The sequence below is a fragment of the Lepidothrix coronata genome, unplaced genomic scaffold (genome assembly GCF_001604755.1).
Source record: "Lepidothrix coronata isolate B3197 unplaced genomic scaffold, Lepidothrix_coronata-1.0 Scaffold85, whole genome shotgun sequence".
Classification (NCBI taxonomy): domain Eukaryota; kingdom Metazoa; phylum Chordata; class Aves; order Passeriformes; family Pipridae; genus Lepidothrix; species Lepidothrix coronata.
This window is the reverse complement of record NW_016690265.1, coordinates 944,333-971,792: the sequence shown is the minus strand read 5'-3', so window position 1 is coordinate 971,792 and position 27,460 is coordinate 944,333. Positions and strand designations below refer to the sequence as shown.

General features: G+C 41.8%; 1 protein-coding gene across 6 annotated transcripts in view; it reads right to left on the bottom strand.

Moving 5' to 3' along the window:
- Positions 1-27,084, bottom strand: part of MAEA (macrophage erythroblast attacher) — a 50,371-nt gene extending 23,287 nt beyond the window's left edge. For 2 of the 6 annotated variants that reach the window (XM_017820743.1, XM_017820744.1), the window contains exons 1-3: positions 26,825-26,954; positions 9,009-9,191; positions 5,226-5,429 (exon numbers count right to left, since the gene is read on the bottom strand). In XM_017820743.1, coding sequence (XP_017676232.1) covers positions 5,226-5,429; positions 9,009-9,191; positions 26,825-26,893 — 456 coding nt within the window. In that variant the 5' untranslated portion in view covers positions 26,894-26,954. Of the gene's footprint in view, positions 1-5,225; positions 5,430-9,008; positions 9,192-17,314; positions 17,391-18,963; positions 19,063-26,824; positions 26,955-27,000 lie in introns of those variants that run through there. The other 4 variants (XM_017820745.1, XM_017820746.1, XM_017820747.1 and 1 more) reach the window with 4 other exon arrangements.
- Positions 27,085-27,460: the final 376 nt, after the last annotated feature.

Sequence of the window (27,460 nt, the reverse complement as noted above, 5' to 3'; positions counted from 1 at the left end):
TGTTCCTGTTTGTGATGCTCAAATGTGCAGGTCATTTTCCATCTCCCACTTTTTGAGAGAGGCATCAAGTAGAAACAGTTATTCAGGGAATGGATTACTACAAAAATGGCAGTTTAGTAAGATTTTGCCCCATAACAGACAGAAATCCTTCAGCAATACTTTACTGAGGTCTCAGCTGAAGGGTCCGTATCACAGTGCTGAGAAATACTTTTACAAAGCAAGGAAAGAACATTTAACTTTGGGGCTGAAAAAAGGAACACTGATGTAGAACAGGACAAAGAGGAGATCAGGTACTTAGCTAAAAGCCATGAAACTTGACTTTAGGAATTCATGTTTCTCTTATCCCAGAGGACATCAGATAAGATTTCATGGCTTTCCATAACAAAATTAAGACAGTGTAACACACCTGAATTTGTTGCAGGGACCCTTTTTGTTAGGCTAATCCCTTCAAAACTGGTTCCAATTTACAAAAACCAAAGCTGCAGTAGAAGAGAGGAACTGGACCAAACTGGAGAGAGGGAAGAACACAAGACAGCCAGCTTTTCCAGTGCCTACTATTCCTTTCACTTAAACTCAATTCATTTTCTTATAAAGGTATTTACTACTTTGAAAGATAATGAAATATTTTCAGAATAGCTTTGTAATATTTGCCCTGTTTCGATATTGTCCAGGGAATAACCACTACCACAGATTTAGAAGTTCTGCTCAAGAAGGAAACCATTGACAAAAACTGGACATCTGAACTCCCACTTAAAGAAAACTTATCTTTTTGGGACTGCTGGCAACTGGTTTAATACTCCTTGAAGTATAAAGAAGCCCTTCTAATACAGATCAATGTTTGCAAGGGTCAGATGCCCAGGCAACACTTTTGAAGTCAATGGAATAGTCAGATTTCCCCTCCACCCCCAAATCTCAAAAGCAAAAGGCACACTGTGATATTAATGCAAAGGGCTAGTTTGGTATCTTTGAAGGATGATGCACCTACTTAATTGCTGACCTAAGAACATTAATTTGCAGAACTTTGACTGATCTGCATAAACCCCAATGCAAGATCAAATTAACCAGTTTTAAGCCATTTAAGAGAGTTATTTCAACTCAAGTGTTCAACTGCAACCTTACAGTTCCAATGCCCACCCTGCCCAGGGTGGCAGTTCTTCTGTCCCTCTCTGGTTTATAGATTTCTAAATCACTTACTCCCTACCCCAACACACTGAAACTCAGTTTGAATTTATGTTATTCTTCACAGAAAAAAACATTGTCACTTGTACAGCTTTTGTACAGCATGAGCATTAAGGCAAAGAGATATATTCTTCTACCAAAATAAACTAAGCAAAGACAGAAAGAGGATTTACAGCATATAAGAAGCTGGCAGCTTCAGAATCTGGGTTTGTTTTCAATCCTACAGGCAAAAATCACTACAGCTATACATAATTAAGGAAAGAAGGTAAGGACACTTGACATGTTTTTTTCTTCCTGAAAGGGGCTAGAGAAAAACCGTGACATTTTAAAACCCACCACCTCTAGAAACAGCAAACAAAGCACTACATACTTAACCTAATTATAAAACTTATCTACAAACAGCAACCAACTTCCTACTGGAACACACTTCCAAAACTAGATTTGCATATCAATTAATGGCACAGAAATGAGGTAGCATTTAGTGTAGCAGAACATGGAACAGCAGAGGTGAAGTTAACAGACAACCTTGCCAGCTAGCTGAAAATATGAATCTACAGATGAAAATATGCATTTTTATATTGGTGTGGGATCCCAAGGTCATAACAGAATCAAAATAAGATCATTATTAAGTGTAACAAGCTGACACTGATGAGCTTATTTGTATGCAATAACAAAAACTTAACATCTAGTTTGTATCTTCAATCCAAACTGTTTTTCACATCAATAGGGAGCCTGAAGACAACAAGAAAAAAGTCCACAATAGAATCCCCTTCACCCCATATTTACTTTGGAATAACCATGACATTTCTGTCCTTGACTGTCAGCTCTTATTTTAATATTACTCACATTTTGGCTTACTTTCCCAAGCAGCATTATTTTTCTTTAAAGACATAATTCACACATTACATGTTTGGAATTTATTTCTTATATTGCCATAACATATATATGTATATATATGTATAAATGCCGCATGCTCCAAGTTATTCCTTACCTGAGCTACTTCATAACTTTGATATTTAAACTTCCCTGTAATTTTTCATATCCAGAATTTCTTTCCCTTCTGTTTGCTTCCTAGTTTATAACCATTCTATTATAAGCTTTCATAGCCCATCATCCCTATGAAGGTAATTAATTTAGAAAATAGCATAAAATTTGTCACAGCCCATCAAAAACTATTAGAATTGGACACTATGGTGCACAGCCAATCTTTGCCAATAATACACAGCAGACAGTTTGCTCAAACATAGGGATGATTTAATAGCTTGCTTTTGGTCACTGAAGCAGAGTCTTTTCTGAACTGCTTCCACCCATGAAGCACCTCAGCAGGTCTCTTCACATTCACAAGCCATGGAGGGAACTTAAAACCAGCAGGCTGAGACTTGCTGCCAGGACTGGTCCAGCAGCTCCTGAAAGATGTTTAGCCTGGGACCCCCGAGCTACAACTGAAATGGAAAGAGCCGCTTCCTTCGCCTTTCCAAAGAGTGCCAGAGGGCACTTTGGCCATTCGGCCTGAAACCACAGGAACACAGGCACAGAATGGATGAAGGTGGGACCTCTGGAAGTTGTGTAGTCCCCCTGCTCAAGGTGGGGGGGTTACCCACAACAGATTACTGTTATCTGGGTTTGAGCATCACCAAGTACAGGGAGACTCCACACCCCATGTGTCTGCTACAGAGCCCAGAACTAGACAGAGCTCCCCAGATGGGTCTAATCAGTGTTGAGTAGAGGGGCTGGATCATCCCCCTTCTGCTGCTGGTGATGCTCGTCCCAATGCAACTCAGGCTGCTGCTGAGTTGTCTCTGCCACAGGAGTGCATTGCTAGGCCATGCTCAACTTATCCACCAGCCTCACCTCTGGCTGCTGGACAAGCTGAACAAAAACACCACCTTTTTTCAGGTTCCTACTTCAGGTATGGGGTCTACCCAGTGGTAACAATATTGTCTTGAGATATTGAGAAAAGACTGGTGGTGGGGACATTGATCAAAATTACAGGTGAGACCAGAGTAAATAAAGATTACTTTGGATGAGAGAATACCATGGCATTTTGTAATCTCTACAGCAAAGTTACATTATTAAACATTAAAGAACATTTCAATGCTCATATCCTTCAGCAAGAAAGGAACAAAAAAGAAATGGAGAAGTTGTCTTATTAAACCAGCAAAACCCCAAATTCTTTATAACGACCAAATCCCAGTATCTGATGCTGTAAAAGCTGTTCACAAAGAGGATCACCACACAGTAAGAAAGACTGAGGGAAGCCTGATCCTCATTAAGCCAAAACAAACTTTAATGATGACTAAAATGCATAATTTGAGCAAACTAGAAGAAATATGGCCTCAGTGCATTCAACGTGCAACTACATTCTATGTTATTCCAGTTACTTCAATATTATGCAAATAAAACTCTTAGGCTTGAAGGTATAAGGTAAATAATCTTATTTAAAACTATCTTTGTTTAAACATAAAATTTCCTATTCAGCAAACAGAATGAAAAGCTTTAAGGCTTCACAAGTGCAATGCTTTGTACCACATGATCTTGCAGTGTATCATGACCGACTTCCATGCTCGTGTCTGAACCAGAGGTGAGTGTTACTTAATCAGGCATAATAGAACTTGCTTTGAAAGTGAAAATATTTCCACAGTGCTTTTTCAGCAGACCTAGTAGGTACAGTAACATGATGATTCAGCAGAGATGAGCTCCTGCTCAAAACAGAGGGAAACATCTACCAGAAGTGGAAGAGCTGCTGACCAGTCAGCTGCAGTTATCCCAGCATAGCTGCCTTGGGTCTTTTGACTCTCATGCATGGGCTGTATCTTTAGTGAGGCACAGCAGCCTCTTACAGTTGATTTCTTCAGCACTGTTTCCTATTAATACTTTGTAACCTACTTCCCCTCTCACTTCTATTCAATCTCTACACGCTGTTTCCTATTTGGCTTGTACTGAAATCGCTGCTGGTTGAACAGGATCAGACCAGTAAAGCAGCCAAGGAATAACAGAGACATGTGACAGATACACTCATGTTACAAGACAAAGAACAAGTGCATATGCTCTAATTTAACATCAGCAACAAAAATCTCTTTCCCCTCAACAAGCTTAGAGAGCTGTTCACTATGCCACCTAAGAAAGGTGAAGTATGGAAGTCACATAATACAACTCAATTCTCAGCATCTTTACAGACAGAGTTGCAGAAGAGTTGCATCCCTTCTGGAATCAGGAATATCAAAAGAACTTATGATTCAAAGATTGCTCAGGATCAAATAGCAAATGCTACCTAAAATTAGCAGAACGTGATTTCTTTAAATAAACAGCAAATTGTCAAAGAATATGTTTCAATGTCCCCATGGTTGTCAGAGGACCACAGTGTGGATTCACTGCTCTGCATAAAGAAGCTACACCAAAGTATACAATCTCCAAAGACTTCATAACCCACTGTGATACCAAAGCAAAACCAACTAGTGAAAAGTAAAGCAAATCTCATGGAATGGTGAAATAAGCAAAGCAGCAAAACCTTTCTATGGACCATACAAGATAAACTGGCTACTAAAAAACCCAAATTGTATCAAAATATATTTTCCCAAGTAAAAACCAGCCTTCCTCTCAATGCATTAAATAGTAGGATGATACAACAGAACAGTTGCTCCTGCAATCAGCATATGCTGTTCTGCTCAGTCTGGTCACCTACACATATCATCTGAGTGTGGCTAGACAGATGGGAAGCTCCACCAACTGCTTAATCAGCAGCCTAGGGACCTCTAACAAGAAATTCTGTATGACATTTGAGAATTAATCTGAGTTTTAAGAGGGCAAGGTGTTTATCTGAGAGCATTTAATTTGTGACTGAAAACTACACCTTCAGTTTTTACTTATTTAATACGTTAAAACACAATTTACGTCGAGTAAGGCGAGCAAACTCAAGCCTAAAAAGATTAACAGATAAACATACCAATACATGAAAATAACTGCTACAAGGCTAAAAGCAGCTTTTTTTCTATTTGCCAAGTTGCTCTTTAGCACCCCTTTGTTAGTTAGTTCACACTGCTGCCCACCTCGATGCCGCTTTGCCTCGCCAGCTTTACGGCTGTGTTGTAGTAGCCGCAGCGTAGGAGGTGCTCCACCATCATCCGATCCATGCGCTTCTTCTTCCACATGTTTGCAGCAGCTGGCTGGTCACTACTGTGTTCTTTCAGGTGCTCAATCCTGCGTTTGCAGAGCTTTGCACTTTCATCTTCAGCCTGGATTGATTCAACGGCCTGAAAAGTAAAAATTAACAGTGAAGAGGGATGCATTTTCAATCTCCAGGGTAATTGTTTGTAAGCACCGTTTACATAGCACTCTCTACAGTTACTCCCAGCAGCGTTCTTTCATTTAGAAATACATTTCCTATGGCAGTGCATAAGTTTGAGCATGGCTGGTCCGGTTCTGAGACATTCTTGCACAGAAATAGGTTTTGACTTATTTGACATTATGAATATATACATTTTTCTGCTTAATTTGCAATTCGTCCAAAACCGGCAAAGTATCACCTGCAGCAGCAACTGCTGTAATAGCCTGCAAAGTGCTTTGTGGGGGTTTGCAGTCACCTGGTCCAAGCATTTGAAAGCAAAATTTCCACCTCTAACCTATGTATGGCTCCTTCCTCCAGCAGCTGTCCTGCTGAATTAGTTCTACTGAGGAGTGATGCAGAGTAAACCCACATTACTTCTAATACACTGGAGCCATTTTAATCAGTCATGCAATAATGAAAATTATACAAACAGTTGGCCTCCTGGCACCTGTGATGCAAGGACCAAAGAGTAGTTTTCTAAAAATCATCAGTTTTGTTAAAGTGGTACTATTTTATTTAACTCTGCTGCTGTGGAAGCATGAATCCACTGTTAGGGAGCCTTACTTAGGAAAATACATTTGCCTAGGGGAATGACATTTTTAAAGCAACATACTGGCATATCCAGCACGAAACACACACCCCAACACATCTCCACATTTTTTTTTTTTTTATTAAAAAACAAGCACTCAGCGCATACTTGCTTCCCTTCAGCCTTAAAGTTACATGGCTGAATGGCTGTGCTGCTGATTTTTCCAGGCAATTTTATGACAGACACCTCGTCACTCCAAGCTTGCTGACTCAGTACACAGCACGTGACAACTCTGGGTCATGCCAGGCTACAAGAACTCCAGAAGGCTGGCAGTACCTTTATATGCTTGCTAAGGTAAAGGCAAACCAGCAGAGGATGGTTAGTAGCTTTCCCACCTGGAATCCATCACCAGTGATGCAATTGCAGGTTGGGTTGCCTTGTGGTGACTTTAAACTCGCTGGCTTGGGTTTGAATAACTGCACAGGAAAGGCACAGGCAGGTTTGCCAGCCCAGCACAGCCCAAATCACCTGGCGGGCTTTTGGCAGCCCCCCTTGCACTCTGTGCTGACACAGCTGCCTTCCCAGCACTCAAGTTATTCAGGCTACAGTGTCATTCTTGGATAAGAGCTCCAGCCCTGGCAGCACAGGTTGGTTCTAGTTGTGTTTACCATGCCTGCCTATATAGACACTTTTTCTGGAAGGATCAGTGTTTGAAAAGCAAAGTGAAATAAGAGAAAACTTGTGCAAGAAGCTCCCACCAAAAATTTGCCCCAATTAAGCCTGACTCTGATCTGGCCCTTGATACCCAGCTCAAGTATCTAAAACCTTAGTCACTATACACGAGTCTTTTACTAAAATCCATGTAAACATTTGTACCTTGAGTTATTTTTATTACTGAAGTCTGAGTTCTATTACTGAATTTAGCTTTATTTTGTAACATACAGTTTGGAGATAAGTACTTTAAGTTACAAACTGAGTCTTTTCCCATTCAGCAAGCAAAGAGTAACTCAAGCTAAAGCTCGCTTTCATTTTTTAGATGTCTGCAGTGTTACCAGATGTGAAGGTAACCTTGAGAAATATTCTGAATACAACTAAGAGAATTCAAGCCAGCCAGGCACAAAGGTTAGACCCTTTCTCATTCCAAAGGGCTCTGCTTATATGGGTTTGTATCTGGACTTACACAGCTCTTGCTGGGTTTTTCATCCTTCTAGCACATTCAGAAAGGCTACAGATCCTTTTCAAAACTCTCTGAACCAAGTCTATCTGGACCTGCCCTGCTGGACATTAATAGAACTTGAGGGAACAAGCATACTAACAGGATACAAAGGGAAAAACACAAAGGCCTAGGTTTCCCCAGGATCATTTTCAGAACCCAAGAAACCTGCTGCGTTGAAAACCTCTCTTTTAAGAGTGAGTAAGGTGTTAAATAAAGGAACCATCTAATTCTATTATGGTCATCTCAGCAGTTCATCAGATCCTTGTCTAAGCACAGGAGGAAACAGAGATCCCACAGGGTCCAAAGGCCCTAAAGAAAACAATCATTTTGCTTGGGGCAGAGATTACAGAGAAGACAGTTGGGAGAGAAGGGTTTGGAACAGAAACAAGACCTTTGTATTTCAGAAGACTTCTACTATTAAACAATTTTTTTTTTGCCTTTTGTTATTTCTGAGCAGCTACAAGATTCTCCAGTCTTTCAGGCAATCAAAAACAAATGAGCAATTACATTAAAATGGAACTTTGCACCCAAAACATTAGGCAATGCCTTCAGACACACCCCCACAGTCAGCAAAGATTTAACAAGTAAATAACTTTTACTCCTCCACATCATTACTACACACCTACAAGCAAAATCCAACACTTCTCTCAGAAATAGCACTTATTTCTTTCTGTAAGTAATGGAGAAGTGAAAAAAAAACCATATCCTTCAAGACCTCTTTAAGTCTCACAATCCAAAGATGAAAAGAGCAATTAATTTATGAAGTCTTTTGCAGAAGAGCTTTTCAACCCAGCTGACTTGTTCAAGCAGAAAACCCCAAATCAACATACATGACAGCGTTATTTTCATGTTACAAAGCTCCAAGGTATTTTGATGCTTCACTTAATACTGTCTCAAGATTTATATCTGTTGGTTATTTCATTTCAGTTTTAATGAAATGACTCTGCTACTATGTTTCATCTGTTTATTTTTGGAGAAGCACTGCTTTAAAGTCAGGCGACAGAGCTATTTTCATTTTTCTGCAAGACTTGTTTCAAGTAAGTGTTCTGATGACTCTCAGGATGAATAATATTCCCATCCAAAATAAGGATGGCTTATACTTCTTTTTCTAAGAACATATACATCTTTTTCTAAGAAAGATGTGGTAAAGGTACGAAAGGCTGGCTGTATTTTGTTCAAGCTTAACAGTTAGGAGCAGGTTATCTTGCCGAATTTTGTTTAAAATGCTCTTAATATTCCCTAGGAATCTTTCAACTTGCAAGTTTAGTGTTTATAATAAAAATTTCAAGTAACAATTAAGGACAACTCCCACTTTCTTCTGCAAAGAAGCCTCAGCACTGCATACATCTATTCCTGTACTGGAGGTCAAACATTTTTCAGCTTCATCTTCTACCTGTTTTGCTCTTTGAGTGATCAATTAATGCTACTGGCACAAAGCTTTCCATTAGACAAGCAGGAACTCATACAAATCAATTAATTTTGCTACTATTTCTTTTTGTGGGTAGCAAAATTCCTTTTCAGGACTAAAAACACGTATTAATTTTACCTCTCAACAGAGGTTTGTTATGCTTAGTCGTGGAACACCGAGTCACGTTTCACAAGCACAGCAAAGCAAGATTTCAGTGTGCGCTCCAAGGCCTTCATTTGAAGTGCCAGTAACACTCGTTATCTGGAGAAGAAAACCCGAGCAGACAGCACTGCAGAAAACTGCTTCTGTTCGCCCTGCAAAGACCAAGCAGGGAAGGCAGAACACCACCTACCTTGCGTTTCAGAACGCTGAGCTTTTCAACTACTCCATCCAGGAGACTGACGACTGAGTCCACGGCAGGACAACTGCTCAGTGTCTTCTCCAGCTCTGCCACCACCATGGTGACGTGGCTGGTCTCCCGGTCAATGTTCTTCTGGGCGGCCCGGAATCGTTTGTTCAGTGTTTCGTACGGCACCTGAACGGGAAATAGCAAGTCATCAGAACTTCTGTATTTAAAACAGTCAGGTCCTCTAGAGTTTAGAGAGACTGATGATTTCATCTGATGCACCCCCAAAGCACACCTTGGTTCCGGGAGACTAGAGGTCACTAATTGAACTTGAGTTCTCGTATCGAAGTCCTTATTTAAGGCCTCTCAGCAAGGACCTGACACTTCAAAGATTATGAAAAAATGATAGGACATAAATACTGCAGTTTCTTTTCTGGTACCAGTTTTACCTATCCTGCTTTGGCTGTGGCAAGCACTGATGGAAACAGTCCAGGGAGAACAGAAAGCAAAGACAAATGGGTCCCTACAAAAGGAAAGCTACAAGTTAAACTACAACCAAGAGATCACCCTTCAGCACTTGATTTTTTTTAAGTTTACATTTCTTTCCTTCAGGAATTCATTAAAGAAAAAGTTACCTTTGAGAAAGCATCTATAATGCATATTGACTACTAAAAAACGTACATATAGTACACCAACAGTTATTCAGGAAACCTAATAGGACTCCTACATACTTCTGCCCACAAAAGACTACTTTTGAACATTACTTCCCCTCGGACTACAAGGAACACCAAGAGAAATTCCCTGTAAATTTTCATTTAGTGATAAAGCCCTGTATGACTAAGTTGGTTAAATTCCTCTCACCCAGGCTTCATTCCTGGGTGAGATCAACCAGTCTGGGAGGTCTCCTGCCCTACTTGTTCCACACCTTTATGGGACAGTCGTATCTAAACTGCTACTGATGGCCATTAAGGACACATATATGGGAGTAGTCTACAGCCTGGTGAATGATTTGGGAAAAGCTTCCAGTAAATGTTAAGCTGCTCCCATCATGTTGTTTCCACTACAGTGACAGCACAAGCAATTTGGACAAGAAGGTCTATTACTTCACAGAAATGGGAATTTTAAAAAGCTTTCCAGCGTTGTACACTTAATTAATCTGAATCTTTTATCTTGAAAAACTCCATGAGATGTTCTTTCAGGTAGTTATGATAATCCTGATTGCTTTTCCATTAATCAAAGGCATAATTTCACCAGCAATCAGATTACACACGTTACAGGTAAAACAGGAAACGCGAATCAGTGCCCTGTTTGGTACGTATCACATTTATGTTTGATTACAAATCTTTCAAGCATATAACTTCTAATCAATTATATCAAGGTCTCCATTTTCCTCACTCTAATCTTTCGCATGCAAGAAAGTGTCCCCAGGGGCCACACTCCTTTTAGGCTCCATTAGGAAAGAGGTTACTACATTAATCACTGCAGTTCCCTATTAGAGAACAGTTTGGTTCAGAGTAAGCATTTGCTTTCCAAGACTTTGCATGACCTACAGTAGGTTGTTCTTATTTGTAGTAGAAATGTAACACAAGGATACTCCTGATAAGATATGAAAGGGCTCTCTTCTTCCTCTCAGGAACACTGAAATGATCTATTTAATGGTTTTTGGCATCTCAAACTAAGAACTAAACAAATGTCAGAACAAGCCTTTAGCACAGGAAGCATCAAGCTAAAACAATTATTTTCCTTATACATCTTGCCCTAAAATCCCAGCAGTACACCCACCCAAAACTCAAACCACATAAACCATCACAATTAACAGGCTTCAACGCCTACTTAGTTGCCTATATAACCATCTTTTATTCGATCTACAACTCTCATTCCTCCATTTCACAAAAAGTAGGAAACATTTTAGAGCCTCATAGACAGAAGGGATGTTTTGGGGGGCCATTATTTTGACATCTGAAGCTTTTGAGCACGGAAACTTATTTCCAAGACTTGATGCCAGACAGCATTAAGACAACTTTTTCGCTTTCCTCCCCCTGCATTTTTCTTACTGTTCACTGAAGAACATTTCTGCAAGTATTTTGTTAATCAGCTTTCCATGCCACACTGCAAAGCTACATCAATCAAAACTTGCACAAGCTACTACTTTTTGACTACAGGAAGTGCTTCTGTTAAATTTTGAGCAGGACACAGATCTTAGTCAGTTTGAAAAAACGTCCATGTTTAATCTCCCTTTTCCCTAGTTCCTTATCTGCAGTTCCTATTGCAAGAGCAATAACAGCTCCAGTTTCCTGTGCTCTGTCTCTTTAGTGTGCAGATTTCTGGCACAGTTTGTGTTCATATGACATTTAGAACAATTGAACTTTCATTTTCAGCTGGCATCATTATATATCATTTAGAATGCATCTAGGTGCAATAGGTTTTTGAATGTTGTTTTATTTTTTTCCCCTCTACCCTAAAAATGATCTGACTATCCTGTGTGGAAGAGGCTGTGAGTTGAACTGCTCTGCCATATACTCTGAGAAGTAAATAAAAAACATATTGCAAAACATAACTTTAGTGTACCAATAACAAGGGAAATGAAAGGTACAACGAAATTATTTGCATAACTGAAGCTGGCAGTAAATATTCTTTACCACAGCTTTTCATAATTTGCACAAGCACTTGTTTCTTACTATAGAGCCATCAGTTTTTAAGAGGATATTTGTAAATTGTCCCCAGGTACAGTTTTCACACTCTCTTTACAGGACTAGATTCTATGGATGCCAAAATTTAGAAATTGCAACTGCTACATTCCTTTCAGAGAAAGCATTTTATCTCTACTTTGCATCTTGATCCACTGGTTCTTTTGTTACTCCTACAGTTCCAAGGCTCCAAAAGATTCTGCTGCCCAGTACTGGTTTGCTTTACTGCAGAACTCTTCCAAAGTTACAGGCTCTGTACCAATAAGTTCATTTTTCCCCTCCAATAATGAAAGTAAATGGAAGGAGAACATAAAGTTTTCTGGACAATGCAATTCTAAAAATTCTTAATTATGGTTCACTTTAATTTTCAGTTCCTGTTTAGAAAACAGTGAACACCAAACTTTTTGGATCAAGAGACAGGTGCAAAATTTAAATATCATTAGTTGTTAGAGACCTTCAATCTTTCCTGCCAGTACCATTCTGTGACCCAGCCTGAACTACACAGTCTTTAGGGGAAAAAGTGACCTACAGAACTCTGCCTAGGGAAGCATTACCTTAAGAAAAAAGAATGAGTTACCAAACATCAAAAAAATTTGAAATAAAGCAGCAAGTACTGACCAGAATGTGTTCTGTATAAACACAATACCAACTTGTCTGACTCGTTAGAGCTTGAAAAACCACACCCAGCTGGTTCATACCATGAACACACAAGAGGATACAAAGGAGAGTTGTAAAATACTAGTGGGCAGCACATTTAAATCCAGTGTCACTAAACAGATTCTGCTCCTTTTGTTCATCAGCTTCCACAGCTGCAGACACATTATTCAACTTCAGCATGTACTAAACCAGGTCAAACTTAAATCTAGTGAAAAGGAATTTGACTGAAGTTAGAATAGCCTACACAAGGGGTAAAATGACAGTAACATAAGTTATTCCAAGATCAAAATTTTGCTGTGATATGAAGGAAAGTCTACTTGGCTGGAGGCTTCTGCAGTGTGCCTGTTTCCAGGTGCTAAATGCCAACAGAGAGGCAGAGAAAACTGATTAACCTGATATTTTCTTCATTTCAGGAGTTACTTCACTGGTTTTAGAAAGGCAGAAAACTGGTGTGCTCTCCCAGAACACGCTCCAGCAACCTCTAGCTGTGGAGACAAGACTCAGGAGAGGATCCTTGTGGATCTACAAGCTTGAACTGGTGGAAGAGGAGGACAGACTGCCCTGAGAGCCACATGTTGGTTGTGGAGTGCAGGCAGTAGAAAGCTGCAGAGCTCAGGATGTCTGAGGCAGTTTTTAAGCACGCACTCAACTGTGATGTTTACTGCCTGGCCTTCAGCCCAAAAAGCCCATGAATGCCAATAAGGTACCAAACCAAGATTGAAAGTTCTAAAATCATGGAGTGGCTAAAACTGTTCAAATTGGGCAACTGCAGGCAAACTTTTCACAAGCTACATCAAATGTAACTTGAAATACCCTTAAATATAGTGAATTTAATACTAAATACATTTTCATTAAAATACAGTTTTCAATAATCCTAAATGATTCCATTTTCTTGAGTTTTTTGAATACATATTAAAACTAGGGAGGGAAAAGCCAGCATTAAATGCTTACATATATTGTAACCTGATGGTTAGCAAACTGTATACACTTCTCAAGTGTTAATTATCAGCCTGAAAATAAATATTTAACAAAATATAAACAATATGAAGCCAACTGCATCCTGAGCTGCATCAAGACAAGTGTGACCAGCAGGTCAAGGGAGGCAACTTCCCCCCTCTTTTCTGCCCTCGTGAAGCCCCACCAGCAGTGCTGCATCCAGCTCTGGAGCCCCAAACGTGAGAAAGACATGGACATGGAGCAAGTCCAGCGGAGCCCACAAAGGTGATCAGAGGGCTGGAGCACCTCTCCAATAAAAACAGGCTGAGAGAGCTGGGGCTATTCAGCCTGGTGCAGAGAAGGCTCCAAGGAGACCTTCTAGCACCTTCCAGTGTCTAAAGGGGCTCCAGGAGAGCTGGAGTGGGGCTTTTGACAAGGGCATGGAGTGACAGGACAAGGGGGAATGGCTTTAAACCGACAGAGGGCAGGTTTAGATTAGATACTAGGAAGAAATTCTTTACTGTGAGGGTGGTGAAGCACTGGAACAGGTTGCCCAGCAAAGCTGTGGATGCCGCATCCCTGGAAGTGTTCAAGACCAGGCTGGATTGGGCTTGGAGCAATTGGGTCTAATAGACATGGCAGGGAGGTTGGAACTATATTATCTTTAAGGTCCCTTCAAACCAAACCATTCTGTGGTTCTAAACCAGCCAATCCGTTACACAGCATCCTACAATGCATATTGTTTTCACACTCACTATCAACATTTTAATGAGAGTCTTCATTTTTCTTTTCAAGGTTTTCTCAATGTATCTATGTGCACACACTTAGCACTCCATCAATTAATCAAATAAACAGAAACAGCAGCTGATCACACTCTCACCCCAGCTCTTGCTTATCTCTACAGGCTCACAGAACACTGGCTTTACAAAACTTGCAACAAGAACATACCATCTATAGCCTTTAAAAATATCGAAGGGGAGAGGAGAATGCAAATCCTTTTCCCCTCATAAAAGTTCATTAATTATAGCGATCAAAGCTTAAAAGGCTTTGCTACCTCAATGGCATTTATGTTGGTGGAAGTCAGACATTCAGACTGGACTCAGGCTCCTTTTAGCACCTTGAATTCCATTAGGCAGCTTAATGGCATTTCGAGAATGTAGCGAAGTTTTTGCCTTGTTGCACATTCACAGCTTCTCCAACTGACACAGTCACTCCCTCATTAAGCACCTGTGGTTTCCAAACAAATTGGATACATACACTGCCCAAGGGCTCTCTGCTCGGGGGAGAGTGCAGCATAACAGAACAAACATGAACTGTGGCAAGGTCTTCTTTGCAGAGGTGTTGTGGTCCTCCAGCCACAACGGAGGAAAAAGTCACAGCTAGAAATCCAGCACTCATTACCATCAGAGCCAACACACACATCCAGTTTATTCATCTAGAGTTCAAATAAGTAACCGGAACTACAAGGGCTCTATAGAAACAGGAGAAGCATAAGAAAGATGAAGAAAAGCATCTACAGAACTGAGTTTGTGACCCAGCAACAAAGGAGAACAGAAAGTCTTAGTTCTAAATGCCTTGTCTTTACTGATAAGGTCTTCTCCTAAGCCCTCCTGATCATCTATGAGCAACTGAGTCTGGGGAGAGAGGTACTATTCACACAGGAGGTCCAAAGCAAGCTGAAGATACACGGTACATGGGAGCAAAAGGGAAGGAGGGAGCTCACAGATGACACTGCAAAGCTGCTACCATTGCTGGAATGTCCTGGTGAACAAGGGAAGTTGTCAGAGATTGAAAAGGGCAAGCTTCCTACCTCTACTCCAAAAAGAGAACCCGGAAGATCATGGAAACTACAGGCTGGTCTGCCTCATCTCAGTTCTTGGGAAAGTTACATTAAAACAAAAATTCATATGGAAACCATTTCCAAGCTTATAAAGGTGACTAGGAATAACCAGCCCAGATTTGCCATAACCAGCTCAGGCTGGACAACACTGCTTTCAGTGATGGACTATCTCTGAATGGCAGGAGTGCACTGGCAGCCCTGAATAACAATACTAGTGAGGTTTTTCACACCACAATACCCTTGTAGCCAAACTGGGGAAATGTGGACTCAATGGCTGGAATACAAGACAGGTTAGGGACTGACTGGAGGGCCAAGCTCAAACAATAATGGTTGGGGGTTCAAAAGCTTCCTGGTGGCCAATTACAAGTACTGCTTGATTCCCAAGGAATGTTATCAGCTCCAACACACATGTGTCATCTTCACCCATTGGTGCTATGGAACACACAATCAGAAAGCTCACAGAGTGAGTGGAGTGCTTGGCAATGCTGGGGGGCAGATCTGCCATTCAGAAGGAACAACAAGCTGGAGAAACACACCAAGAATTCCATGAAATGCAATCAAAGGAAAAACCAGGGCCCTGCACCGGGCACAAAACCACCTTTAGCACACACTGTGGAGTAACGGGTGAGGATCACCTCTGCAGGAAAAGGTGTAGAGGTTCTGATGGACAGCAGGTTGGACATGAACCAGCTACAGACTCTTGTGGCAATGAAAGTTCACCACATCCCAGGCTGCATTGGCAAGACTAAAGGCAGTGGGCTGAGAGGAGTGATTGTTTATGCTCAGCACTCCTGCAGACTCATCTGGAATACTGAGTCTGGTTTTCAGGTCATTTCCCCCTCCTATTAAAGAAGAGATGCTGACAAACTGGAAGGAGTCCAGAAGGCTGCCACCACAACAGTGAGCTGCTTGGAGGATACAAAACCCAAGAGAAGCTGAAAGAGGCAGGCTTGTTTTACTCACAGAAGGGAAGGCTACAGGGAGTTGGGAGCTGATAGAAGGTTTCTACTACCTAAAGGTGAAGGTCATAGGTAAGAGCCAGCCAGATTTCTCTGAGTTACAGAGCAAAAGGGAAGGCGGCAGTTGACAGCTCGCACTGAAGAAAATTCCAGTTGGACATAAAGAAAAAAATATTTCAACCAGGAGAATTGGTAAGCACTGGAACAGCAGCTGGCAAGGATGGAATCTCCACCCTTCAAAACCTTCAGAACTAGGCAGGGCCCTGAGCAATTCAGCTTTGAGGTTAGCCCAGATTCAAGCAGAAGCCTGAATTACAGTGTCTGCAGGGGTACTTTTTTACCTTAATCTTATTACTTCATCTCTAAAGGGACTGAATTATAGCTCCCCATTGCTAATTTAAACCCCAAATACATTTCCATATGAAGAACTGAATGGCCATATTGCCTAAGACCAAAAGTCCTCCTCTGTCATCATCTTTTCTTGAGCCAGAGATGGGAGTTTAATAGTAGAAACACCACAGAGTGTTTCTCACCCATGAACTCTGCTGGTTGCTGTTGACCCGACTTTTAGCACTGCAACATCCTGTGGTGAGATGTTTCACAGCCTCACAGTGTGTGAAGAAATACTCTTTGGTTTTGACTTGTCAACAACCAGCCTAATTTGAAACTCTTTTGTTCTTGTTTTGGAAGCAAAAATGGGAACACACTTTCTCCCACATACTTCTCATCTATCTTGAGATTGAAAAGGTTCTTTCTAAACTATTCTTTGAAGACAGACATTCCATATCTCTAATCACTCTTGCCCTCCTGTTGACATTTTCCAGTTCTAGTACATCCTATTTCAGGGTGAGAGAAGGAAGAAAATAAGAGTAACTCATACTTCTTGAGAGAAGCAGCAGCCATGGATTTTCATTGCTATTTAATGAGGTTCTCCATTCTTCCCTTACCCAACACTTCTGTCCTATGTTTGTCTACATTAACCCAACCACTCACAGGAAACATTCACTACAACCTCAAGATCCCACTGAGCAATGATAATAATTTCTGACTCAGTTATTATATATATATATATATATATATATATATGTAAGACTGGGATTACTTTTCTTTCCACCACACCTAAAAACTACATCACACCACACTAGCATATATTGAATTTGATCTATTTTAACATCCATTTAGTCTCTCATTCTTCTTCTTGAATGCTTCACACTTGAGCTAAATCTGTAATACCTTGATTGTCTCAGTATCATCAAGGAAACTGTTCCATCTCAGCACACTCTCTCTCTCTTCCAGGCTGCTCAATCAGTTGAATACCAGCCAGACCAGTAGAGATGCCAGCAGAACCCTAACACCAACCTTCCACCGTTACAGAGGTTGGCTACCAAATCTTGATGTTTGTTTTTTATCTTGCCCAGTACCACACAAGGTACTTCCCACATAAGGACTTCCGTGTTCTTTCTTGCAAGAGTTCCTGGTAAGGCTTATCTCCAAAAAACACTCAGTAATGCGAATGAACTATCAACCAAATCCACCTCACCACCTCCTCTAATATTTTAAAAAGACTCCAGTATTTTTACATGGCATGCCCTTTTCAAAAGTCACATTTAACTGATGGACATTATTCTATATTTGATTAGTAAGGACAGTATTTCTGCATCAATAAGCCACTGGCTGGAAGGGAAAAATCAATTACATATATTAAGAATCTCACTAGAATTTTACTTAAGAAAGTAGAAGCACTGAAACAGTCTTCTACTTTGTCTTCCTTTCACAGCTATCCAACAAAATCCTCAGACTACTCCAGCATTTATCAGAGAGTTTCCAGAAAATTAGGGGGAGGACTGGACACAGGCTTATTTCTCAAGCCAAATAAGCTTTTTATAAAAAAGTGTTACATCCTGCATTTCTACTCCTTTAGAGGTGCAGGATGTTAGGCCAAAGTGTAATGGCCACTGGGTGAAACTTCAAATATCAGCTTGATGCTGCCCACAAGTTCTTCCAACCGGTACAGAGCAATATTGAAAGACTGAACTACACGTTTCTTTCATGATTAAAGTTTTGCAAAAAAATGTAAGCCTTTAACCTCCCACAAGGCTGTAGCCTTACACTAGACCTTTAGGTCACATACTACAATAGGCTAATTTCCTTCTTTACTTATGCAGATTCGAACCTAAAAAACTCCAAATAAAAATGGAAACTACAACCCAGTCAATCTCTTTCAGACCACAACATTAACCAAAAAGAGTTTCTACCCCACAGTGACCACACATCGGAAACTAGTTCAGATGCAGCAGAAAAAAAGTAAAAATCAGTTTTTATAGTATCACTTGATTGTTGGAAATTACAGAGTAAAAGTGAGACTTCAAAAAAGTCATCACTATTGAAGGAAGAATTATTTGGTGGTGAAAGTAAGATCATTTCCCAGAGGTCTGTTAACAGGAATTTTCAAAGGTTTATTTTCTAAAAACTGCTTTCATAGAAAGCAGTGTAGACACCAGAAACAAGCATCTTTTACACAGCTTTGCAGTTCTGTAAAAGAACATCCACTTTCCTTCTGTATTTGAAAGAAAGAAGTTAATTGGGTCTAGCTTTACAGCAGCACCAACTCATATGCAGGGAACTTTTTAACTGTATATCCTGACTTTACAGATGTCTGTGTGAATCATCCTTCCTCAATGTTACAGTCTCCTGGCTGAAAGCAACTCTTTCCCACATAAAATGTGATTTTTAAAAGACACAAATACCTACATTGTGTATATTTTCGAATTAACTCAGTCATGGGCAGGAGGAATCGGAAAAATGTTATCAAGTACGTGAAGTCACATAAGTAGTGGGAAGAAAAAAAAAGTTTCAAGAAATATAAAATAAAAGAGTCCTACCAGATTAGGTGGGGGGGAACCATTACAGAACTATGCTCTCCTTTCAAGGGTCAGAAAAATGAAGTGCTTCCTCTCCTCAATTGTGTTAGCTTATAACACCTGAAAAGCACCAGAGATTTGTATGAATCTACAGGTCTCCAAGACAATTCAGCTGAAGACTTTCTGAGGTATAAATAAGCTTTTTCAAATGCTGTGTATCATGCCCTTACATGAAAGCCACAGACAGGTAGGGAGCAGAAAGAGAAGTGCAGGGAGGAAGTTGCCTTTCAAAAAACTTGAAGCAAAGACAACTTAGTTCTACTTTGGGAAAGAGGAAGTATGGCAACATGGAGAAAATAAGCATCTCCTGAAGAGTTTTCATAAACAAACAGTGTCAAGAGGAAAAGTAAACCCTGCAAGCAACACCTTTGAGCATTAAGCTGTTTCCTTGGGACTAGAGTAGATCACCATGCTCACCTTCAACAACACAGAAGTAGAGGACATCTATTAGACATGATGCCATTTGAAAAATGAGGTAGGATACAATGAACTACTGAACATTTTCCCTCAAACCAGCAACCATTAAGTATTTCCATGCAGAATTACTGAAATTCTGTATTTTTATACACTTCATTTTTTCCTCTACAAGTGTTGGATTATTTCAGAACAGAGTCAGCATCATTATTTGGCACTGAACTCATCCAAAATGTAAATGATATCACCACTTATTCACAGAGTGAATTCTTCTGATGAGTAGCTCTTATCAATTCCTTGAAATAATACGATTTTCTTTGTTCTAGGCAAAATCCAAAAAGGAAAAGAAAGTTACAGAAAGGAGAAGTAGTATATTTCAGTAACGATTTGCTTATAATAATGTCTAGATTTAGGTTTAATTAGGTGAAAGCATTAATATAAACTCTTGAAGAGATATAGATCAACACAAAATAATTTCATAAGCCTAAATGCAGTTGCAAGTAATTTGGATTTTTAAAAAAATAACTCTTTTTAAAAACAGTTTCAGTGTTTTTGAAGTGTAAAGCTTAGCAGTTTGCCTTAGTTAAAAACAAGTCAGTTTTACAACTCGGGGAGACAGTACCGTGTATTCTAGAGCAGCTGTGTCTAGAAAGAAAGTATCATTATATTATTCAAAGCTGCTACTTCAGGAGAGAATTAGCAGCAAAAAATCTTGACTATCCATCTGCTACACACATACTTAGTCAACAGAAGCAATCATAATCCTTCCAAATATTATCCTTTTACACAAACTGCAAGTAACTTGTTTCTGAATACATTATGAACTTTTGAACAAGGCTTCCTACACGAAAATTAAGCCATTTTACAGTCACAGAAAACTGTCTTGCATCCTTATGTAAGCAGGTTGAAGCCATTTTAGAGCCCTGTCTAGAGCCACCCGCGGGACATCAGAGGCCAGTCCTTTCCAACGCACTTGTTTGTAGCTGCCATCCCGGTCTCATGCCCTCAAAACACATTTCTTCTCTTTTCTTCTTTTGGTAGAAGTATTGGAGTACTAACATGAACCTAAGCATTGTTTCCTGTCCAAAGCAGCAGCTGAGTTGCTCAGCTAAGGTCACACAGCACGTTTGTGTCCTGAGAAAGTCCCTCCGTCTGTTTTGATTCTCCTTTCTTCTCCAAATATTTGTTCATTTTAATTACAGTACCACCTCTTCAAATGAGAGAGGTCATCGTCCTTCTGTGTGTTTGCACAGAAGGACACCATGGTACTGGCTGGAGCCTCTAGGCTAGAGATCCCATGTCCAATCAGATTGCTCCCAAAATAACCTAGCCCAGCAGAAGTGACAGCATTTCTCTTAAGACAAATAATTAACGATTATTGATTCAAATTAGGAGACCTGCATCAGAATATATGAATGACCAAAGTTCTACTCAATATATCATCCATCTTACTTTAGTTTTCACTAGTTTACAAGTCATGTTAATCCAAGAGCACTCAAAAAAAAGCTGAGGTGAATCAAGAGTAGGTTGTGAAGCAGTTAAATTACTGGCTATCAAAATGAAGGTATCTTTACAAAAACTTGCCTTATTTAAAAAAGCAATAATGTATTCTAAGTAATGCAAATAATATAGCATATTTCCCATTCTGGGATAGCAAACACTTCCCATAAAGTGCATCTCCAGGCTGTGAGCTGTGGCAGGCCAAGTGTACAATGAGCAGTTTTTTTGACTTTACAAGGGCTGATGGATCTTTACCCTTATAGCAAATACCCATCTACCAAAACAATACTTCCCTAAATCTGTGGGCCCAAAAGGCACACTCCTATGCTGATTAACATAGGAACTGCTGAACTGAAGGACAATGGGAAGATGTTTAGAGAGATAAAAATTGACACTGGATAACCACAACGTCCAGCAAGAGCTCCACTTCTATCACTCCAAGCAGGGAAGCATTTTACCTCCTATCACAATATCTAGCAAACATCTGAGGTTTATCTTTACTCCTGTTTCCCAAGTCTTGAAAAACATCCACTATGCAAAGAAACAAACATTTCACCAATATTCTTGCTTTATATCAACACTTAAAGACCCTGACATGCCAGCTACTGTACGAACACATTATTCCTACACCGGAAAATATACACAAACCACACTCACAAGATCAGAGGCCACTGCCCTGTGAAAACACAACTCAAGTATGCTGCAACTGGGAATTGCAACATCAGCTAAGTGGTCACTTTGAAGCTACTAACAGGAGATCTTCTGTGAGGTGTTTGAGAATATCTTTGCTAAAGTATTTTCCTACAGGCACAGCTAAAGTATTTTCTTTGCTAAAGTACTTTCCTACCAAGCAACAGCTCTAGCTCACAGCCACACTGTTACTTACTGCCTTTTATTGTGTCTTCTTCTCACCTTAATAATTTTAAAATATATTTTGAGTGGGCAGGGGTGAAAAAAGAGACCAACGGGAGCCAACTCCTACTTCAGCTGCTTTACAACATCCAACTTCTTCTCAAGTCCCACAGTATCACATTTTTCTCAAAACATGGTGTTTCTCAGAACAGAGCCCAGTGCAGAAGAACAAGAGCGGTACAAAAGATGTCACACTTGTTTGCTGACACACACACGATGTGTCAAAACAGGAAGCGCATTATTCAGTGTGGACATTCAGCACACTGGGTGAGTCACAGCACCTGGTCTGAATATGGATTTAGTGTAAGTGTTCACTATGAGTTAGTGCAGAGCTGACTTACCAATACCCAGCTTATTTTGCAATGTTCTGCTTGAGAAGCACATCACAAATCAGGTAACAATCTAGAAAGGAGGCTACAAGGGAGTGGAGAGAGACTTTTGACAAGAGTGACATAGCAACAGGATGATGGGGAATGGCTTCAAACTGACAGAGGGCAGGTTTAGACTAGGTGTTAGGAAGTTTTTTTATTGTGAGGGTGGTAAAACACTGGGACAGGTTGCCCAGAGCAGCTGTGGATGCCCTATCCCTGGCAGTGTTCGAGGCCAGGTTGGATGGTGCACTGAGGAACCTGGTCTAGTGGAAGGTGTCCCTGCCCATGGCAGGGCAGTTAGAATTACTTATTTAGGGTTCCTTCCAACCCCAAGCATTCTATGGTTCTAACATCATTATATATACATTTTTTACATTGATGTACTTACAGTGAACTAGATGTTACAAGCTGTTACTTCTGTCCTTCTCAAGTTCTGCTTGAACCACTTTCACTGAACTTTTCCTGCTACATGCTCAAAGTTTTGACAAAAGTACTCTGACTCATAATATCCAAGTTATGTTCAAAACCAACTTATAGTAAAGCTTATAAATACTGGAAAAAATAAAGTAGAGCAACCAATTACACAAAAAATTAATCTTGCACCTTTTCTGCTTCTGTGGGTAAAGAAGTTGACCTGAACTGTTTGACACCTGCATTAGTGACCTGGATGATGGGTCAGAGTGCACTTCCAGTCTGCAGATGATACAAAACTGGGAGGGAGGAGTTGTTAACATGCCAGGTGGCTGTGATGCCATTCATAAGGACCTCAACAGGCTGGAGGAACAGGCAAACAAGAACCTCATAAAATTCAACAAAGGGAAATACCAAGTCCTACACTTGGGAAGAAACACCCCCTTGCACTAGGACATTCTGAAGTCCCACAGCCTGGAAAGCAGCTTTGCAGAATAGCACTTGGGGTCCTGGTGGACAAGTTGCCCACGACAGCAACACGTCCTTACAGCAAAGGTCACCGACAGCACCCTGGGCTGTGTTAGGAAACACTGCCAGGGGGTCAAGGAAGGTGACCCTTCCCCTCTACTCTAAAGAGGAGTTAGACCCACTCAAAGTGCTGTGTCCAGTTCTGGGCCTCCAGTACAAGAGAAACTTGGACATACTGGAATGAGTAAAGAGAAGGCCACGGAGATCACTAACAGATTGGAGCATCTGATATCTGAAGAGGGGCTGAGAGATCTAGGATTGTTTAACTGGAGAAGACTCAGGGCTAGCCTTATCAAAGTGTATGAATTACCTGATGGAGGGAGTAAAGAAGATGGAGCCAGACTACTCTCAGCAGTGCCCAGTAAAAGGACAACAGGCAAAGGGCATAAATTGAAACACAGAAAATTTCTTGTAAACTAAAAGATTACTGGTTTTTTTAGTACCACAACAGCAGTCAAACACCGGAATGAATTTGCCTATAGGGTGGAATCTCCATCTTGGGAGGTAATTGAGAACAGTCTGGACATGGCTTTGAGCAACCTGCTCCAGCTGACCCCGCTTTGAGGGCAGGCCTCTGGACTAGACTGTCTCCAGAGGTCCGTTCTAACCTCAGCTATTCTGTGGACTTTGCATAGGAACAATGCACACTTCAGATAATCCAGTTCTCCTATATGTTCCCCTCTAACAGTCAGGTAAATATTTTATTTCCATGACAAACCAGTACCTTATTAAATCTGCTGTCAGTATTTCCCCTGCCAACAAAACAAGCCAAAGAGTGGCTCTGAGAAGGTGCTCAAGTATCCTGTGTTTCTACAGTTCTCCTGTTGATCAGCTGTTTCTTAAAGCAGTTGCAGTCCAGCTGACCCTAAACTGTTTGCCACAAACAGCCCAGATAAGAACATTTTCACAAGTGATCATCCCTGCTTTTGGGTCTCCCATCTTCCACTCTTGGGGTCTTACTCCATAGAGCTTGCCAGTTCAGTTTAATAATTACTCACACTTCTAAAGATATGGATGAATTATCCAGCTTCCTGTCATCACTTGTTTATTAGTGTTTCAGCAAAGAACTACGATAACAATGTTCACATTCATTCCTTGTCAGCTTTCATGTTACATCCTCTCATCTGAGACCAGAATTCTCTATCAGTAGGCTTTTTTTTTTAAAAAAAAAGGATTCCACAGCACTTTGGTAGAAGAATAGCTGACAACCTTCTTGTCCTTGAGAAGGGACTGGAGTGGGGAGGGGGGAATATTCAAGTATTATTTTGTACACTAAAACAGCCTCCCGAGGCTCAGCTGAAGAACTCTGTTTACTTCCCCTCAGCTGATGTGCTGAAGAATGGCTGAAGCATTTCCACTCCAGCAGCAGCCACAATTTAGCTATGGAACAGGGATTTCCCTCTGCAGGCTGAAGCACTCTTTCACATGAAAAGCACTCTGTAGAACATACTGTAAATGCAGAACTATTACACAACTATTATCTAGTGATGTTGGCATGAGGAAGCTAGAGGGAGGAAACAGGAAGGATATAAATACAAATCTGCAGTCTTTTATATTTTACTCACATAAGGGAAAATCACCAGTGTCCAGAGTTCCAAGAGAAATATCTGAGCTACTATGTTGGTGAACAAAATTAAAAGTGATACACATTCATTTTACACAGCATTTGAATAAAGTAGAAATAAAAAATTCCCAGAGCCTCAGTCCCACAGAAACTTGTGGGCACCTGACTCCTAAAGAACAAAATGGGATTTGATATCAACTTACTTCAGTAGACTTTAGCCTTCATGCTCATTTCTCCCTGCTGCTTTTTCACCTCCACCACTAAAATGTTTTGATATATGACTCACAGCTAAGAACATTTCAGAGGACACATTCAAAAGATTTGAGCAGACACTGTTCTGACAGGTATTTTAAACAATGAAAAATACTGTTAAAGATTACAGAAACAACCCAGAAGTTGAATGGGTGCTGGGAAGAATCAATAAACATCACCTTTAATGGGAAATTAAGAGTTTCAGTGGAAGGGTGTCTCACCCTCTTACTATTTAGCTTCGTAACTTTACAAACAACATTCCAATCTCTTATGTATATTTTTGTTGAGATTTTTTTGGGAAAAAGAATGCTTGTGGAAATAAAAGAATTAGTCCAAAATATTCTCTACCTTTTAAATAGCTGGCACCTTGACAATTGCTCTTAAGTCATAAGCAGCAAAACAAAAACTCACTGATCCTCACTGCCAGTAATTTTTCAGGAATGTAGCAAGCAAAGCTGAGATAACAACTGGGACACATCTAAAATGCAGCCTTAAAACTATCTTCTTAACATTAAATGCCTTCACATTTTTTCTGGCTGTGGAAAGTGCTAGAGAACTCTTTACAGCTATTTTAAAATATAAGCCTGACGCTGTCAGCTTTAAAGTACTTCTGGATGACAGAAAGGAGCCTTCATATGTAAAACAGGAATCAACACTTTGTCCTTCTGCTTCTCGGACCCGAGTAGAAGGGAGCTGGGAGAGCGGAGGAGGACATGCAGAAGAACATGGTTTGAAAGCCTGCAAGACCAACACTGCAAAGAGCACACAATACTCGGTGTGCGAAGGCGCAGCGTGACCTCAGCACAACAAAGTTGACTTTGCATAAACATCTTCTATAGGCGACAAAATGTTGATTCACTGACGCTAGAGATGTTTAAATAAGCATTTTGCACCAGAGAGCCTTCTCCCAGCTCCCTTCCACAGTCACTGCTGTTATGTGGCAGACCTGCTTTATACACAATACAAGACTTCAGACAAAGGTTTCTGTGGATTCCTACGAGCATCATCCTTGCAGTTCAACAGCTCCCGAGGCACTCAGCGTTAAGGTCACCGCCGAGTCCTTCATCTGCTTTACAACACCTGGTTAAAGCCCAGGACCACCTATGCAGCCCTGGGAAACCTCCACCCTGCAGACAGACCCAGCACCCCAGCGAGCACTCCCGTGCTTTTACCAAACTGCATTTTGCTTATTTGCCTCCACAGGCCTCCAGCCTTTTTTCCAGCACGTTTGTCCCTTTTCATATTTTCAAGCTCATCTCCACCTTCAGGGGACCAGGGAACCATATTCTACTACCACCTCCACTGCCTCCCCTTCAGCACGTCTCCTAACAACGCCACGTAGATCCAGATAATCATCTGGGATGAGCACTCCGGGCAGCCCCCGGTGTTCCTGAGGGAATATGTTCTCCTCACACGCCCCAAACCCTCTCCCCCAGCCCGGCTCGCCCCGAGCCCGCTCCCCCCTCACACCGCCCCGCCACCACCAGCACCTCACTTCTCCCTCTCCCAGCTGCCCGCCAGCTCTTTTTGTGTCCTCAGCGTGGCCCGGGGGCCTCCCCCGTCCCCTCAGGGCACGGAGACACCGGGGAGAGCCGCATATTCCAGGCACGTCCCTCTCCCTCAGCGGAGGGGGATGGGAAGAGCAGCAGCCGGAGCGGCACCAGCCGGGGCGTCAAAGCGGAGGGAAAACGGGGACAAGACGGGAACTGAGCGCTGGGAATCCCTCTCCAGCTCCATCCCGGGGCTCCCGGGGGCGAGCAGAAAGCAGAGGAGAGGAAAGGGGCTCCCCCTCAGCGCTGCTCCGGCGGGACGCTGAGGGCGGCATCGCGCTCCCCCCCCCACCCCGCGCCGGGGGCGGCCCGGCACCCACCTTGAGAGTGGGGTACTCCTGCACCTTCAGGGTCATTGAGAGCTGGGCGGCCGATTCCTGCACCGCCATCTTGGATCGGGCACCGGCCGCCTTCCCCCCCTCCCCCCCCACACTCTTTTTCTCTCCCTCCCTTTTCCCTCCCGCCCTCCTTCCCAGCGCGTCCCGGCGGGAGCTACCTACGGCGCGCGCGGCATGCCGGGAGACAGCGCGCGCCCCGCCCCGGCCCTCATGGAATCGGGACGAACCAACACCACCCCCTTCTCCCCCCCTTCTCCCGCTCCGCCTTGGTACGCTCCAAGAGGGCGGGGAAAGAGCGATGGGGCGCTGGCCAATGAGCGCCGCCCTTTCTACACGTTTCTCCTCAGAGCTTGAGAAGCCGCGCCTGATTGGGCAAGCCGGCGCCAGGAATGGGGCGGGGCCGCGTGGGCGCGCGGACAAATCGAGCGCGATGACGGCATCGGGGTGGGCGGCACTTAGGAGGTTTATGGGCACTCTCTCCAGCCACTGGCGACGCAGAGGCGATTTCCCACCGCCCAATCGGGGCTCAGCGGGCGGGGTCTAAAAGTAAATTTTGACGGCGACTTAAAGCGGCCGTTTGAGCGCCCCCCGGGGAGTGCGAGGCGGGGCAGGGCGGGG